Here is a 14936-nt window from a genome sequence, read left to right as displayed (position 1 = left end):
GAAAATGCCCAAAAACATCATCTTAACAAGTGTTACTTCATTACTTGATGGTGAGGGGCCATTGGCACGCATCAGTTTGACAGGTGCATCACAGGTGCAGATTGAACTGAGATCCATTTTTACCAGGTCTCTTCATATATCCTTCACTTTTTTGATACCCTGCCATGGCCAAAGTTTGAAACCAAACATTACTTTTTGATATAGAGGAAACTAGAAACAAGAAGTTGACAAAGCTGAGGAACCTTATTGCAATGGGTGGCTGCATATATACAGTATATAAAGAATATATGCTAGCCCCGCCCCTAGCAGTCAAAACTTCAATTGTAAGTTGAGTGATAAATGAATTGAAAAAATGAGGAAGAAGAGAGAGAGAGAGTTGCTGTGTAAGCAGAGAGGAACGTAAAAGAAGAACGTGATCAGAGATCAGCATCATTTAAAGAAAACACTTTGACTAACACCTTCAGCACTCTCCAGAGGCTAAAATATGGAGATGGTTTACCATGAAGAGGATTGTGTATATGAAAACATCCCTGATGTCTCAGCCAGGCGTGTTGAGTCAAAGATCTGCTCTGATGAAGACAGGAAAGTGACTGCTGCAGAGCCCGGTGAGAAAGAAATTCCTATGGTTTCACCTTTATAAGGTTCAGTTTTAAAATGCAACAATGTTAACAGTAAACAGTGTTAACTGTAAATAGACAGACTACATATTATTGTGTTTTGTACCTATAGGGCAATTGTACCTTCTTTACGTTCACAACAGTGCTGGTTATGCCACTGACAGACTCAGATTATTATTCTAAGTGTATGACAACATTATCAGAAGGATTTCTAAGGAGGTCGACCTTTCTGTTACAGTGTAACATCTGCTGAACCCAGCAGACTCCATGGAAATAAAGATATGTTTCTGATTCTTCTTCACTTGAAAAGAGGTTTTACAAGTGTTACTGGGTTATCTCAGTTGGTAGAGCAGGTGTACATATAGGTTTACTCCTCGATGCAGAAGGTCCAGGGTTTGAGTCTGACCTGTGACTATTTTCTGCCTGTCTTCCCCCTCTCTGTCACCTTTCATATCTAGCTGTCCTATCTATTGAAGGTGGAAATGACCAAAACTAACCTTTAAAAAGAGGTGTTACAGAGGCCGACCTCTGGAGGGATCCTTTCCATAATGTTGTCAGACACTTAAAATCATAATCTGAGAAAGTGGCAAAGCTCTTAATGAAAAGAATTGACTGATTGAAAATCAGCAGTTTGCATCAATATAGTATTTTGTCTCTAGTAAGTTATGGAATTACTGGAAGAAAAAAAAACTGAAGGTAAGTAACAGTAATAAAGAATAGTGTGTCTGATCCTGCCTCTCTCCGGCATCATGCAGCAGGTTTTCTTCATCACACTGGATGTCTGCATCATCTCTAAATACTACTACATGTGGTGTTTCATAGCTTTCACCTCCATTACTTTCTGAAAAGCAGTAAGATAGAGGTGTAGTGTTTTCACATTTAGTTTTTTATAGCTGTGTATGTAACCTCAGACATCTGACCCACATGTGACTCCAGTTGTGGCCACTGTGGTTTAACAAAAAAAAAAATTAACATGTATACGTATGTTTCCTCATAAAAACTCACACTTTATATCTTTTTACATATATATATATATATATATATATACATACACATATATATATTTACATACATACATATATATATATATATATATATATTGGTTATACATGCTATTTTAATCAGATGTTTAGAGACTTTAACTCATTTGATTATAGCAGATCCATTAGTAAAGTGGACTGATGTGTTAGGCTATATTAGGTCTCCACAAAATGGATGTCAGGGTTAGGGTTGGTCATGTAACTGAAAAAAGGTTTGATCTGATTGTGTGTGTGTGTGTGTGTGTGTGTGTGTGTGTGTGTGTGTGTGTGTGTGTGTGTGTGTGTGTGTGTATTACATACAGGTATTAAACGGTCCAGGCTGGCTGCTGTGGTCCTTGGACTCCTGTGTGTGATACAAGCTGCTGTCATCATTTTCCTCCTTCTTTCTCTCTGTGAGTATTCTGAACTTGTTTCTAATTTATAATCTCACCTCTGTAACAGGAAAGTGTTAACAGAAACACCTCAGTTCCAGAAAAGTCATTCACTCACAAGTTATGACAATAACATGCTCCAAGAGCATTAAGAAACATTATTATCACTGTGCAGTAGGGTTGGACAACATTGTCATTTTGTTTTCATCTTAATTTTAAAACAATATCCTTTACAACACTCACCGTAATTCTTACAGTAAACCTTTTAATCATTTTTAGTCCAGAACAATAATTTACTAGATTTTAGTCGAGAAAGCCATGTTTTAAATTGTGTTTTACATTTATTAATCTCTTTATTTGCTTAATCTAACTGAAGAGAGACTGAGAGTCCAATATTGGGCAAATGTCCCTGTAAAGTTCCTAGTTACATACCACTGTCTTAAAGTTTCTATCCCAGTCAGAATCTTTAAGTACCAAAGATTAAAGTAGTTTGTGACGCTGTAGAAGAAGATCAGAGATCCTTGTTCTGTGTTCTTGGCTGTTAAAATGAAATGAACCCCTTACAACCTAAAGTCTGCGTCCCTCATATGATACAGCCAACATCCAGATGTGTTATTGACACCACCTCGGCTCTGTGTATCTTAGAGAATACAAACTACCACTAATCTGATTCTGTTGTAATATTGATAACCTCTCCTCTCATAATGACAGTTTCAGAGAGAAACGAGTTCAAGAGAACCAACTTTGGTGAGTACGATGATAAAACTACTCCACTAATCAGGGTTTAGATCTTAAGGGGTGTACAGAAAGTCCATGTAAAGTAAATAAAGGTGTTATGCATGTTTAATATAATATAAATATTCCAGTTAAATCCTGTCAGTGAGGACTGATGAGATGATTTCTCAGGCAGAACACTGAAGTGACAAACAAGAGCAGAACAGAGCTAAAAGAAGAGTGGATAACAGGGACTTTAATTCATCATGGGGACAGATACATTACTCTAAATCAATATTAATGCTGCTCTGTGTCTGGTGCATATCTATAAAGGAAATTGTTTCGCCAATGACAACTTCACAAAGTCATGGTTGTTGTGTGTGTTTTCATGTTACAGAAGCCTTCCGCCCCCAAGTAGCCAGAAAATTAATAAAGATAAAAGAATATATTATGATATATTTGTCAGCCAGTAAACTTTGAGTCCAGCACAAACTAGGTCCCAGCATGCTAGATGACATAGGGGCTTATTAGAAGCTGTAAAAGGTAACTGTTTACAAGTATCACACTAACTACCTAGAATTGATAGATGAATGAACTATGTAATTGATGTGTTAAAGTGGACTGTCTCTTTAGTCATGGACTAGGACTCTGGACTCTCTAACTGGGATGTTTTGGGGCCCCTCCCCCCATGTTTCTGTAACTGTCATGACTAATGCTGCGTTCCAGACCCAGTTTTTATCCCGTAAATCACGACTTCAAGTCACAACTCACGACTCTGTAGTGTTCCAGGCAAAGTCATCACAAAACCTTCTGGCTAGCGTTAGCGTTAGCTAACTAGCGTCTACCTACGGTTGACTTCTTTTTTACTATGCTGTAACATTCAGCATTGTGTTCCTACATTTGTGGAGAGGATGAGATCCAAAAAGAAATCCTCTCAGGATCACTAGTGATCACTGATGCAGTTACAAGAAAGCTAATGCTACGATATTAGATGAAGAAGAGGAAAGAAACACCCTGTCATCTAGAGATCAATACAACAGACAATGGGGATTCTGTTTCAGATGCTGAGGCTGGTTTCAAAAACTTGACTGAGGAGAGAGAGGACCTGAAGAGGAAGCTGAATATCTCAGGTAAGTATGATGGATTTAATTATCAGAGTTTGGATCCAGAAGGGTGGTAGTCTGATGTAAAAAGTGATCATTTTACATGGGAAGTTCCCGGTAAATCTTACGATTGTCGTAAAGTTTCTTTTAAGTCAGAATCGCTAAATCCCTGAAACCTAAAGCTTTTGAGCAATCATTTGATACAGCCAACACACAGATGTGTCATTGACACCACTTTGGCTCGTTGTTTCTTAGTTGGTCTTCACAAAGTTAAACTTAATAAATAACCACTACTCTGATTATGATGACAAAAATGATAACCTCTCCTCTCAAAATGACAGTTTCAGAGAGAGACGCTTTGAAGAGAACCAACCTGGGTAAGTATGATGATGAAACTACTTTAACCATAGAGAGCTGAAGTCCCGCCCTTCTACTTCCTGTCCATGGGACCTTAATTCAGGGAGAAATATGAATGGGGGTGAATGGGGAAATTATTTTTTGATCCCCTTTGAATTTAGCCATGGATTACAAATATGTTCGTTCTTTTAAAAGAAAGCTTTTCAACCAAGGAAAGTCTCAGATTATTGTTAAACTGTGGAAATACACAATTAGAAAGACTAGACACTTCAATGTTGCATGGATACGTCTCGCTGAAGCTACAATGTCTCTGGGTACGTAACGTTATTAAAATGAGCAGAGGATCTAACTTGTTCTTTTGCTTATCTGCTGAAAACACTTCTCTGGATAAAACACATCAGGGTTTGTCCGAAATAAACCCCAGACTGAAAGCCGAGCTCATTCATTTGTTCACCAGAAACGTGATTTTAACCCCAACGTTATTCACTTTATAACGTCAGCCCTGGAGGTAACAAGTCCAGAAACAAAGCAATCAGGAAAGGTTAACTTATTAAACATTTTAAATTTAAAACAGATTATGAACGTGTGCTTGTTGCCCCGTGTGGGCTGATGAGCTCATCTATTGACATTTCTGAAAGCCTTCCTACAGTTGCTTAATAAAAGATTTCCACACAAACAGACCTACATGTGTCATTAGTATGAGAAAAAAAATGAGATTTTAACTGCGTCGGACGCAGTCATAATAATGTGGGCCAGATGTATGCCCGCAACGCCATCAAGACACCGTAGTACAAAAATCTTGCTGCAGTATCAATATTGAGGTATTTGGTAAAAAATCAAAGTCAAAAAGTCAAAGTCAAAGTCTGCTTTATTGTCATTTTCTTCACATGTCGAAACATACAAAGAGATCGAAATTACCTTTCCCTCTTTCCCACGGTGAAGACAAGACATATTTAACCAATTAGGTCCACAGACAAACATAACATTCATCCATCTATCCATCCATCCATCTTCATCCGCTTTATCCGGTATCGGGTCGCGCGGGCAGCAGCTCCAGTAGGGGACCCCAAACTTCCCTTTCCCTTTCCACATCAACCAGCTCCGACTGGGGGATCCCGAGGCGTTCCCAGGCCAGGTTGGAGATATGATCTCTCCACCTAGTCCTGGTTCTTCCCCGAGGCCTCCTCCCAGCTGGACGTGCCTGGAACACCTCCCTAGGGAGGCGCCCAGGAGGCATCCTTACCAGATGCCCGAACCACCTCAACTGGCTCCTTTTGACGCGAAGGAGCAGCGGCTCTACTCCGAGCTCCTCTCGGATGACTGAGCTTCTCTATCTCTAAGGGAGACGCCAGCCACCCTCCTGAGGAAACCCATTTCGGCCGCTTGTACCCTGGATCTCGTTCTTTCGGTCATGACCCAGCCTTCATGACCATAGGTGAGAGTAGGAACGAAAATTGCCTGGTAGATCGAGAGCTTTGCCTTCTGGCTCAGATTCTCCGACCAATCTCACGCTCCATGGTCCCCTCACTCGCAAACAAGACCCCAAGGTACTTAAACTCCTTCACTTGGGGTAAGGACTCATTCCCCACCTGAAGAAAGCGCTCCATCGATTTCCTGCTGAGAACCATGGCCTCAGATTTAGAGGTGCTGATCCTCATCCCAGCCGCTTCACACTCGGCTGCGAACCGATCTAGTGAGTGCTGAAGGTCACAGACCGATGATGCCATCAGGACCACATCATCCGCAATAAGCAGCGATGAGATCCCGAGCCCACCGAACTGCAACCCCTCCCCGCCCCGACTATGCCTCGATATCCTGTCCATAAATATTACAAACAGGATTGGTAAAAAAGCGCAGCCCTGGCGGAGGCCAACCCTCACCTGGAACGAGTCCGACTTATTGCCGAGAACCCGAGCACAGCTCTCGCTTTGGTCATACAGAGATTGGATGGCCCTGAGAAGGGACCCCCTCACCCCATATTCCTGCAGCACCTCCCACAATTTCCCCCGGGGGACCCGGTCATACGCCTTCTCCAGATCCACAAAACACATGTAGACTGGTTGGGCATACTCCCAGGCCCCCTCGAAGATCCTTGCGAGAGTAAAGATCTGATCCGTTGTTCCACGACCAGGACGGAATCCGCATTGTTCCTCTTCAATCCGAGGTTCGATTATCGGCCGAACCCTCCTTTCCAGCACCTTGGAGTAGACTTTACCAGGGAGGCTGAGAAGTGTGATACCCCTGTAATTGGCACACACTCTCTGGTCCCCCTTTTTGAAGAGGGGAACCACTACCCCGGTCTGCCATTCCTTAGGCACCGTCCCAGACTTCCACGCAATGTTGAAGAGGCGTGTCAACCAAGACAGCCCCTCCACACCCAGAGCTTTCAGCATTTCTGGACGGATCTCATCAATCCCTAGGGCTTTGCCGCTGTGGAGTTGTTTGACTACCTCAGCGACCTCCACCAGGGAAATTGACGACAATCCCCCATCATCCTCCAGCTCTGCCTCCACCACAGATCTGGATTTAGGAGTTCCTCAAAGTGCTCCTTCCACCGCCCTATTACCTCCTCAGTTGAGGTCAACAACGTCCCATCCTTACTGTATACAGCTTGGATGATTCCTCGCTTCCCCCTCCTGAGGTGGCGAACGGTTTTCCAGAAGCACCTTGGTGCCGACCGAAAGTCCTTCTCCATATCTTCTCCAAACTTCTCCCACACCCGCTGCTTTGCCTCTGTCACGGCAGAGGCTGCAGCCCTTCGGGCCCGTCGGTACCCTGCAACTGCCTCCGGAGTCCTCCGAGACAACATATCCCGGAAAGACTCCTTCTTCACTCGGACGGCTTCCCTGACCACCGGTGTCCACCAAGGTGTTCGTGGGTTACCGCCCCTTGAGGCACCTAAAACCCTAAGACCACAGCTCGCCGCCGCTGCTTTAGCAATGGAAACTTTGAACATTGTCCACTCAGGTTCAATGCCCCCAGCCTCCACAGGGATGTCCGAAAAGCTCCGTTGGAGGTGTGAGTTGAAAGTCCGTCAGACAGGGGCCTCCTCCAGACGTTCCCAGTTTACCCGCACTACCCGTTTGGGCTTACCAGGTCTGTCCAGAGTCTTCCCCCACCCCCTGACCCAACTCACCACCAGATGGTGATCAGTTGACAGCTCTGCCCCTCTCTTCACCCGAGTGTCCAAAACATACGGCCTCAGATCAGATGAAACGATTATAAAATCGATCAGTGACCTTTGGCCTAGGGTGCTCTGGTACCAATTACACTTATGAGCATCCCTATGTTCGAACAAGGTGTTTGTGATGGACAATCCATGACTAGCACAGAAGTCCAACAACAGACAACCACTCTGGTTTAGATCAAGGAGGCCGTTCCTCCCAATCACGCCTCTCCAAGTATCTCCATCATTGCCCACGTGTGCGTTGAAGTCCCCCAGCAGAACTATGGAGTCCCCTACTGGAGCCCCACACAGGACTCCATTCAGGGTCTCCAAGAAGGCCGAATACTCCGAACTCTTGTTTGGTGCAAATGCACAAACAACAGTCAGAGTTTTCCCCCCCATCACCCGCAGGCGTAGCGAGGCGGCCCTCTCGTCCACCGGGGTAAACTCCAACGCAGCGGCACTCAGCCGGGGACTTGTGAGTATCCCCACACCCGCCCGGCGCCTCACACCATGGGCAACTCCGGAGTAGGACAGAGTCCAACCCCTATCCAGGAGTACGGTTCCAGAACCGAGACTGTGCGTAGAGGTAAGCCCCACCAGATCTAACCAGTAGCTCTCCACCTCCCGCACAAGTTCCGGCTCCTTCCCCCACAGAGAGGTGACATTCCATGTCCCCAGAGCCAGCCTCTGCCGCCCGGTTCTGGTCCGTCGAAGCCCCTGACCTTCGCTGCCACCCATATAGCAGCGCACCCGACCCCTTTGGATCCTCCCACAGGTGGTGGGCCCATGGGCTGGAGGAAGAGGTGCCACGTTGCTTGTTCGGGCTGTGCCCGACCGGGCTCCGTGGCAAACCCGGCCACCAGACGCTTGCTCACGAGCCCACCGTCTGGGCCTGGCTCCAGACGGGGGCCCCGGGCTTCCTCCGGGCGGGGTCTCTCTATCCCTTCCTTGCTCAACCATTGAAGTCTTCGAACCATTCTTTGTCTGGCCCCTCCCCTGAGACCTCTTTGCCTTGGGAGACCCTACCAGGAGCACAAAGCTCCAGACAACACAGCCCTCAGGTTCATAGGGACACACAAACCTCTCCACCACGATAAGGTAATGGTTCCCATTCAAGTAAACAATATAAAAAGCAAAAATAAGAAGACATATACAATGAGGAAAATAATAGCAGCATAAAATATTACGATATTTGATTTTCTCCATATCCTCCAGCTCTAGTTTTAGATGAAGAGGAACCAACAGATCATTTAAGACTATAAAGTGCAACACAGATTAAATAATCAACTGTTTATAAATTTAGATTCCTAAATGAATAGTAATAAGGTGCTACATCATAATCCACACTTCTTCTTTCCAGCAGTCCCATTCAGCAGTTTCTGATACTCTGTTATCTAAAGAGAACTTGTGCTACTCTAACATTTGTAGAGAATTCTGTTTCAGATGCTGAGGCTGGTTTCAAAAACCTGACTGAGGAGAGAGACGACCTGAAGAGGAAGCTGAATAACTTCTTAGGTAAGTGTGGTGAACAATTCAATAATCAAAGAAGAGGGCAAGTCCAATAATGGACAACTGCCTGTGATTATGATACATGTAAAGTTCTCGGTAAATATTAAGATTGTCCAGAAATAGAAGAGAGAGACAGATATTGGAGTGTTAACAAAGCGTTTTGGATGGTGTCCAACTGGATGCTCTGTGTGCTTTTCTGATTTTCTTCTGAAACCTAGCTAGACCAACCTATGACCAGTGGGTTAAAGCTCTGACCAGGAGAAGAGCTCCTGAATGCTGGGACCCGCTGTTTATGTGGACCTCCCATTCCCTACCACATGAATATTAAAATATTAAAAATATTAAAACAGCCCGCCCCTGATAGATTTCTGAGGGGTCTGAAAAACACTGACATGACAGCTTGCACACAAATACTTAAAATGACACATGTATTGTAGTTTGTATATATATACATATTTTTTTTAATTTGTATAAATATATACTCTATAAATACATTTCCAGATATTTCTTTTGTGTACTTTTGAGTTGGAAATAAATATATTTTATACAATAAAAACTAAAAAACATATACATCATTTGTGCCGATGAGCAATCAGTTACTGAATAGATACATAGGCACTTAGACATTTGATATTTTGCATGTTTTTTTTATTAAATCATCTTAGCTAGTGGACTGATGATTGCTTAATCTACCTGGACGGTATGGGAAACACTGATATATGAAAATATTATTTTTTACTGGGAAGAAGACGGCTATACAACACGTAAATAGAGTTCCTGTTCCGAGTGAATGAGACACAAAATCCTCATCATGTCTGTTCCAAACTCTGATAACTCAACAGAACATCACAGAGTGGGCTTCTCAGTGTCACCATGCAGTCAATGTCAAGAGATGTAGTCCGTCACAAACATCGCTCTGCATTTCAAATATGTCAACAATATTCCTTCCTTGTCCATTCTTCCATTACTAAGTTATAGCATAACTCCAAAAGGAAGAAGACTACCAGCTACAGAATGAATGGTGCAATAGATTTAGATTTAGATGTGAACAGTTTTGCTCACATGTAATTCATAATTCTGGCCTCATATAACATGTATGACCACTGTCACATTTACATTTGTTGACTTTACAATCATTTTTATTTTACATCAAATAACGTATTGCCCTGTTGTTGTCCCAATGATAATAATGTTGTTTATTTGGGTTCTTTCTGTTTTCACTAAGCTCAAGGACGATGGGAGTATTTCAGCGGTAGTTTCTACCACATTTCTTCTTTCGAGAAAACCTGGCAAGAGAGTAGAGATGACTGTCTTCAAAAGGGTGCAGACCTGGTGATTATCAACAGCAAAGAAGAAGATGTACGTACGTGTGTGTGTGTGTGTGTGATTGTCAGATTAATTTTAGAAGAAGAATACATGTTGATACAAGTTGATACATTGAAATTAGTTCAATGGGTGTGAATTTTTTAAAGATTATGTTATATTGTTTAAAGTGTGTTACTCTTTTAAAAAAAAGAATTTCATGAGAACATTTGAGAAAAGACTGTGGATTGGCCTGACTGACTCAGAGACAGAGGGGACGTGGAAATGGGTGGACGGGACTCCACTGAATGAAAGGTTCACACATGTTTTTCCATTTGGTCCATTCAAACTAAATCACTATCTTGTGTTTCTTATGTTTTGTTCTCTGATCAAATCTCTTTTTTCAGCTACTGGGCTTCTAAGGAGCCTAACGGTGGGAGAACGGAGAACTGTGTGGAACTACAGAATTTTGTTTTTGAAAACAGCTGGAATGATGTAAACTGTTCCGCTCCACTCTACTCGATCTGTGAAGTGAAAGTCCGTCCATAACTCTCCATCCAAACCAACCAGACAGAGAACTAACGACGATAAATATATTGCTGATACAACTTAAATCTTCACAAAAGCAACCTGAATGTGCTCATGTGGACACATCATTTCCAAGTAAAAACAGCATTTTAGGATTTGCCAGCTCAGTGGGTGATAATCTGGAGCCTGGTGATTTGCTCTGCAGTAAAGTGACCTGTTAACATCTAGAAACTAATGTCCAACCAGTTCACTGCTTTGGCTGAAAAGAAAGAAGAAAAAACTACATATGTAGTACATGCTTTGAGTTATTGCTCGCTGAATGAATGTATAAATGTTTATGGGTGGGTGGGGGGGGGTGTGTGCGTCTGGCCACATCACGGGGGGGGTGTAGTCCCGTCTCATTGGTTTATCTATGACCTGTTTTCTTTGTCATTATGTTTTTGAAGGCAGCCTCTTTAACACATCTCAAGGTACGGTTAAAAGGAGGGATGTGGAGGACAGAACGGGGGCTGTTAATTCAGGAGAAAGATTGTGAAATAAAATGTTTTGTGTTATGTGGAGAATTCAATAAATATATTTGTCCTAGTTCATAGCACAGACTGAATTTCAATCTTGTATATTGCCTTTCTATCATAATTACACAATGTTTCCAACGTCACTAACGTCACTTACACCGCAATATTGTTTCTCTTATCATGGCAACCGCACTTTAAAATTCCTTTTGTTTGACGGCATTTTACTTACTCAGTCTACCATATTTTCAATGTCTATTTCTTGCCTGTATTTCTTGCCTTGTATTTCTTTCGTGCTTACTTGTTTGTGTGTTATTGTTTTTGTTTTTCTGTTTTTTGCTGTTGCTGCTATGCTGCTACTTGTAACGACAGAATTTCCCCGTCGTGGGATAAATAAAGTATAATCTAATCTAATCTAATCTCTAATCTAAGCTGACTTTACCTTTTTTAACTCAGTCTTATTGTGCTTCAAAACACTAGTGGGGTTTTTCCATTTCATGGTACCTGCTCGACGCACCTTCACTTATCTTTTTAGTTTTTCCAATTATGAAATAAAAGTCCCTGGTACCTGCCAAAAGGTACATTTTTTTAGTATCACCTCCATCGAGGTTCCAAGCGAGATGAGGCAATCCCAAAAGAAAATCTGCAGACTGCTGATTGGTTGGAGAGAATCGTCACTAATCACTGCGTCAGACGGGGTGAACATACTGACATTTTAAAATAGTTTGGCCAGCGGTGTTTTTTTGCGGACTCCAGCTTCTTTTGAAACTAAATGTGTCTTCTGGCAAACAACCACACACCGAGAATCAAAAATAACACACCTTCCACATTCTGTGTGTGTGTCGCGTTGGGTCATGGCCGTTTCCTGTGCAGTAGGTATGACGACCAGCCACGCTTGCCTCCAAATCTGCAATGGAAAATGGAGGACAGGGCACCGAGGCCTAGTCCAGCAAGCAGAGCTGGTACTAGCAGTGGTAAAGCCCCATAGTACTTGCATAAAGGGCCCCAGCTTACATCCAGGACATGGTCAACCCCAAAACACCCCAACCCACCCACTCTGCTCTAACAACCCGCTTGCTGCCCCCTCACAACGAGGGAGAACTAATCACTCAACGAAATCCCAACTGTTTGCTGTCCTGGCCCCCAAATGGTGGAATGAGCTCCCCATTGACATGAGAATGGCTTCCGACTACACCTCGGATTAAAAAAAATAAAATGTTTAACAACAAAAAAATGTCACGTTCATATAGCTCTTTGTAATTTGGCTTATTCAAAGCCAATGTACTTGCACGTGTTGTCTGGAGTTTGCACCTTCAAAGTTGAAAGCACTTAATTTAAAGTCACTTTGGATAAAAGCTTCATCTTAAGGACATGTAATGTATCCTAAATGAAAAACCGAATTAACAAACTGTCTTTCAATGGGACAACAAAAGGGCAATTTGGGGAGAAAATAAAAAGGATTGTAAATTCAGAAAATTTCAATGTGACAGTTGTGACGAAGGACGACTTCCGCAAGCAGGTACAACTGGCTGCTGGAAAATCCGCCAATCAGGACCGGCACTGAGCTCTGCTGCTCTCTGAAGAAGACAGCGTAACCTCCGTGCTCCGCCATCCGCCAACACCCACCAGGTCCAGATCTGTTGTAGAACAGCTGCGGTCATGACTGACAGCTGATGTCACGAGGACCCACGAGATCTTGCAACTTCATGTAGAGTAGAACCACAAAACCACCACCGGTTAGTTTCCATCCAGAGGAGTATAGAGGAACCTACTCTGTGCTGTTTTCAAGGTGTAGTGCAGGGAGTTGAACACTGTCAAGCGACTTTGAGCTCGGGAAAAGCGCTATACAAATTCAATTTATTATTATTTTTAGATATGATCCGCCGTGAGCACGCTCTATTTTATTTTGAAAATTAACAAGATGTTTTTTTTTGTTTCTGTGCTCGACTTCCTGTCCCGCACTATCTGCTGTGTTCTGAATTGCTGCGGAGCTCTCCGGCATCCGTAAAAAAAAGAAGCTCTGCGTATCTGCTCTGGAGGGTTGTATATACATGTATGTAAACATGCAGTATATAAAAATACTGTTTTTACAGTATATATATATATATATATAATAAATTCAGACCTTGCATTCTACTTGATGCCCCCTGGTGTCCACAACCTCTAAAAGACCAACCAAATATACAGTCCTCCCCAACCACCACAACAACACTGGTTTTAAATGTCCTATGAGGCCAGTGTTAGGAATTCTACTTGAGAAGAACAGGAGGGACATTGACCTCTGGTGGACAGGGAACAGCAGCAGTAACAAGATGGAAGAGTTTGGCAGTTAGTTAAAAGTTTGCATGAGTTGTTGAGCTGCTAATCTAATGACACTAATTGCACTGCATTTCTCCCCCCCCCTTCGCTACTTCGGGCTTTGAGGACGTAGTCCAATTCTGCACCACCACGTGTTCACCCGGACTTCTGACGACTCGTCCCGGCTGCTCACCTCCATTTCCTCTGCTCCTCAGTGTGTCAACTTCCCCACTGTCCTCCGTGCCAGGCAGTCAAATAACACAAAAGCATGGTAATGAACAATAATATGATTACTACAGAAGGATGCATGAAATCATGCTTAAATGTAATTTTTCCATTACAGGATCTACTTTTTCTGTCTCTCTTCTTTTCGGGGGCATTTTAGGCCTTTATTTCCCCAGGACAGATGAAGATATGAAAGGGGAGAGAGGGGGTGATTGACATGTAACAAAGCGCCACAGGTCAGAGTCAAACCCGCAGTGCCTGTGTTGAGGGGGAAACCACTATGTGTGTGTGCACCTGCTCTAACAACTGAGCTAACCCGGCCGCCTTCTTCCTCGTTTCCCGGTAAATGTTTCTTCTTCTCCTGGAAAACGTGAGACTACAAACTAAGACACAGAGTTAAAGAAGGTGAAGTCAGCTTATGAGACGCTGGAAACATTGTGTAATTATGATAGAAAGGCAATATACAAGATTGAAATTCAGTCTGTGCTATGAACTAGGACAAATATATTTATTGAATTCTCCACATAACACAAAACATTTTATTTCACAACGACCAAAGTGTAGACCCTAACAAACACATGAAGGCACTGTGAATATATTGGAAGTATCTGCTGACGTAGTTGATGTTGCGACCTAGAAGTATTTTATAATTTCATAATTTCCTAGAATAGGGATATGCTTAGAATTCTGTAGGGAAATCACTATTTTAATTGTAATTTAATTTGATAAAAATTCTGGATATTATTCAGATTTATGTTACTAAGAGATGAACGTTCAGTTATGATGACGTAATAAGCCAGCGCCGGAGCGTATTGGAGAGGCAAAGTAAGAAGATGTGTTGTAAAAAGATACTTCCAACAGAACTAACAAAATAAAGTTGCAAAAGAGAAGACGGAGTCTGTTTTAAGTGTGCAACATTGACAATATAATGAAATGTGACAAGATACTAAAATGACAACTTGATGGCTAAAAAGAAATCATAAGACATGTAATAATGCCAAAAAACCTGTTTTAGTCAATGTAAAAATAGAAAATGAACAAATAAATAACACGTTTTCTAGAATAGACATTCTCTTTCCTCCACATCCCTCCTTTTAACCGTACCTTGAGATGTGTTAAAGAGGCTGCCTTCACAACATAATGACAAAGAAATCAGGTCCTAGATAAACCAATGAGACGGGACTACACCCC

At 42.5% G+C, this 14936-nt stretch overlaps 1 protein-coding gene across 1 annotated transcript; it reads left to right on the top strand.

Moving 5' to 3' along the window:
- The first annotated feature begins 361 nt into the window (after positions 1–361).
- On the top strand, positions 362–10979 carry LOC116693996 (C-type lectin domain family 4 member M). Its single transcript, XM_032523384.1, has 9 exons — positions 362–605; positions 1960–2049; positions 2740–2775; positions 3804–3872; positions 4187–4222; positions 8815–8886; positions 10103–10239; positions 10397–10497; positions 10590–10979. The coding sequence occupies exons 1-9, from the start codon at positions 485–487 to the stop codon at positions 10729–10731; spliced, it is 804 nt and encodes a 267-aa protein (XP_032379275.1). The 5' UTR covers positions 362–484; the 3' UTR covers positions 10732–10979.
- Positions 10980–14936: the final 3957 nt, after the last annotated feature.

Source organism: Etheostoma spectabile, chromosome 8, assembly GCF_008692095.1.
Source record: "Etheostoma spectabile isolate EspeVRDwgs_2016 chromosome 8, UIUC_Espe_1.0, whole genome shotgun sequence".
In the NCBI taxonomy this organism is placed as follows: domain Eukaryota; kingdom Metazoa; phylum Chordata; class Actinopteri; order Perciformes; family Percidae; genus Etheostoma; species Etheostoma spectabile.
This window is presented reverse-complemented; position numbering and strand designations above follow the sequence as displayed.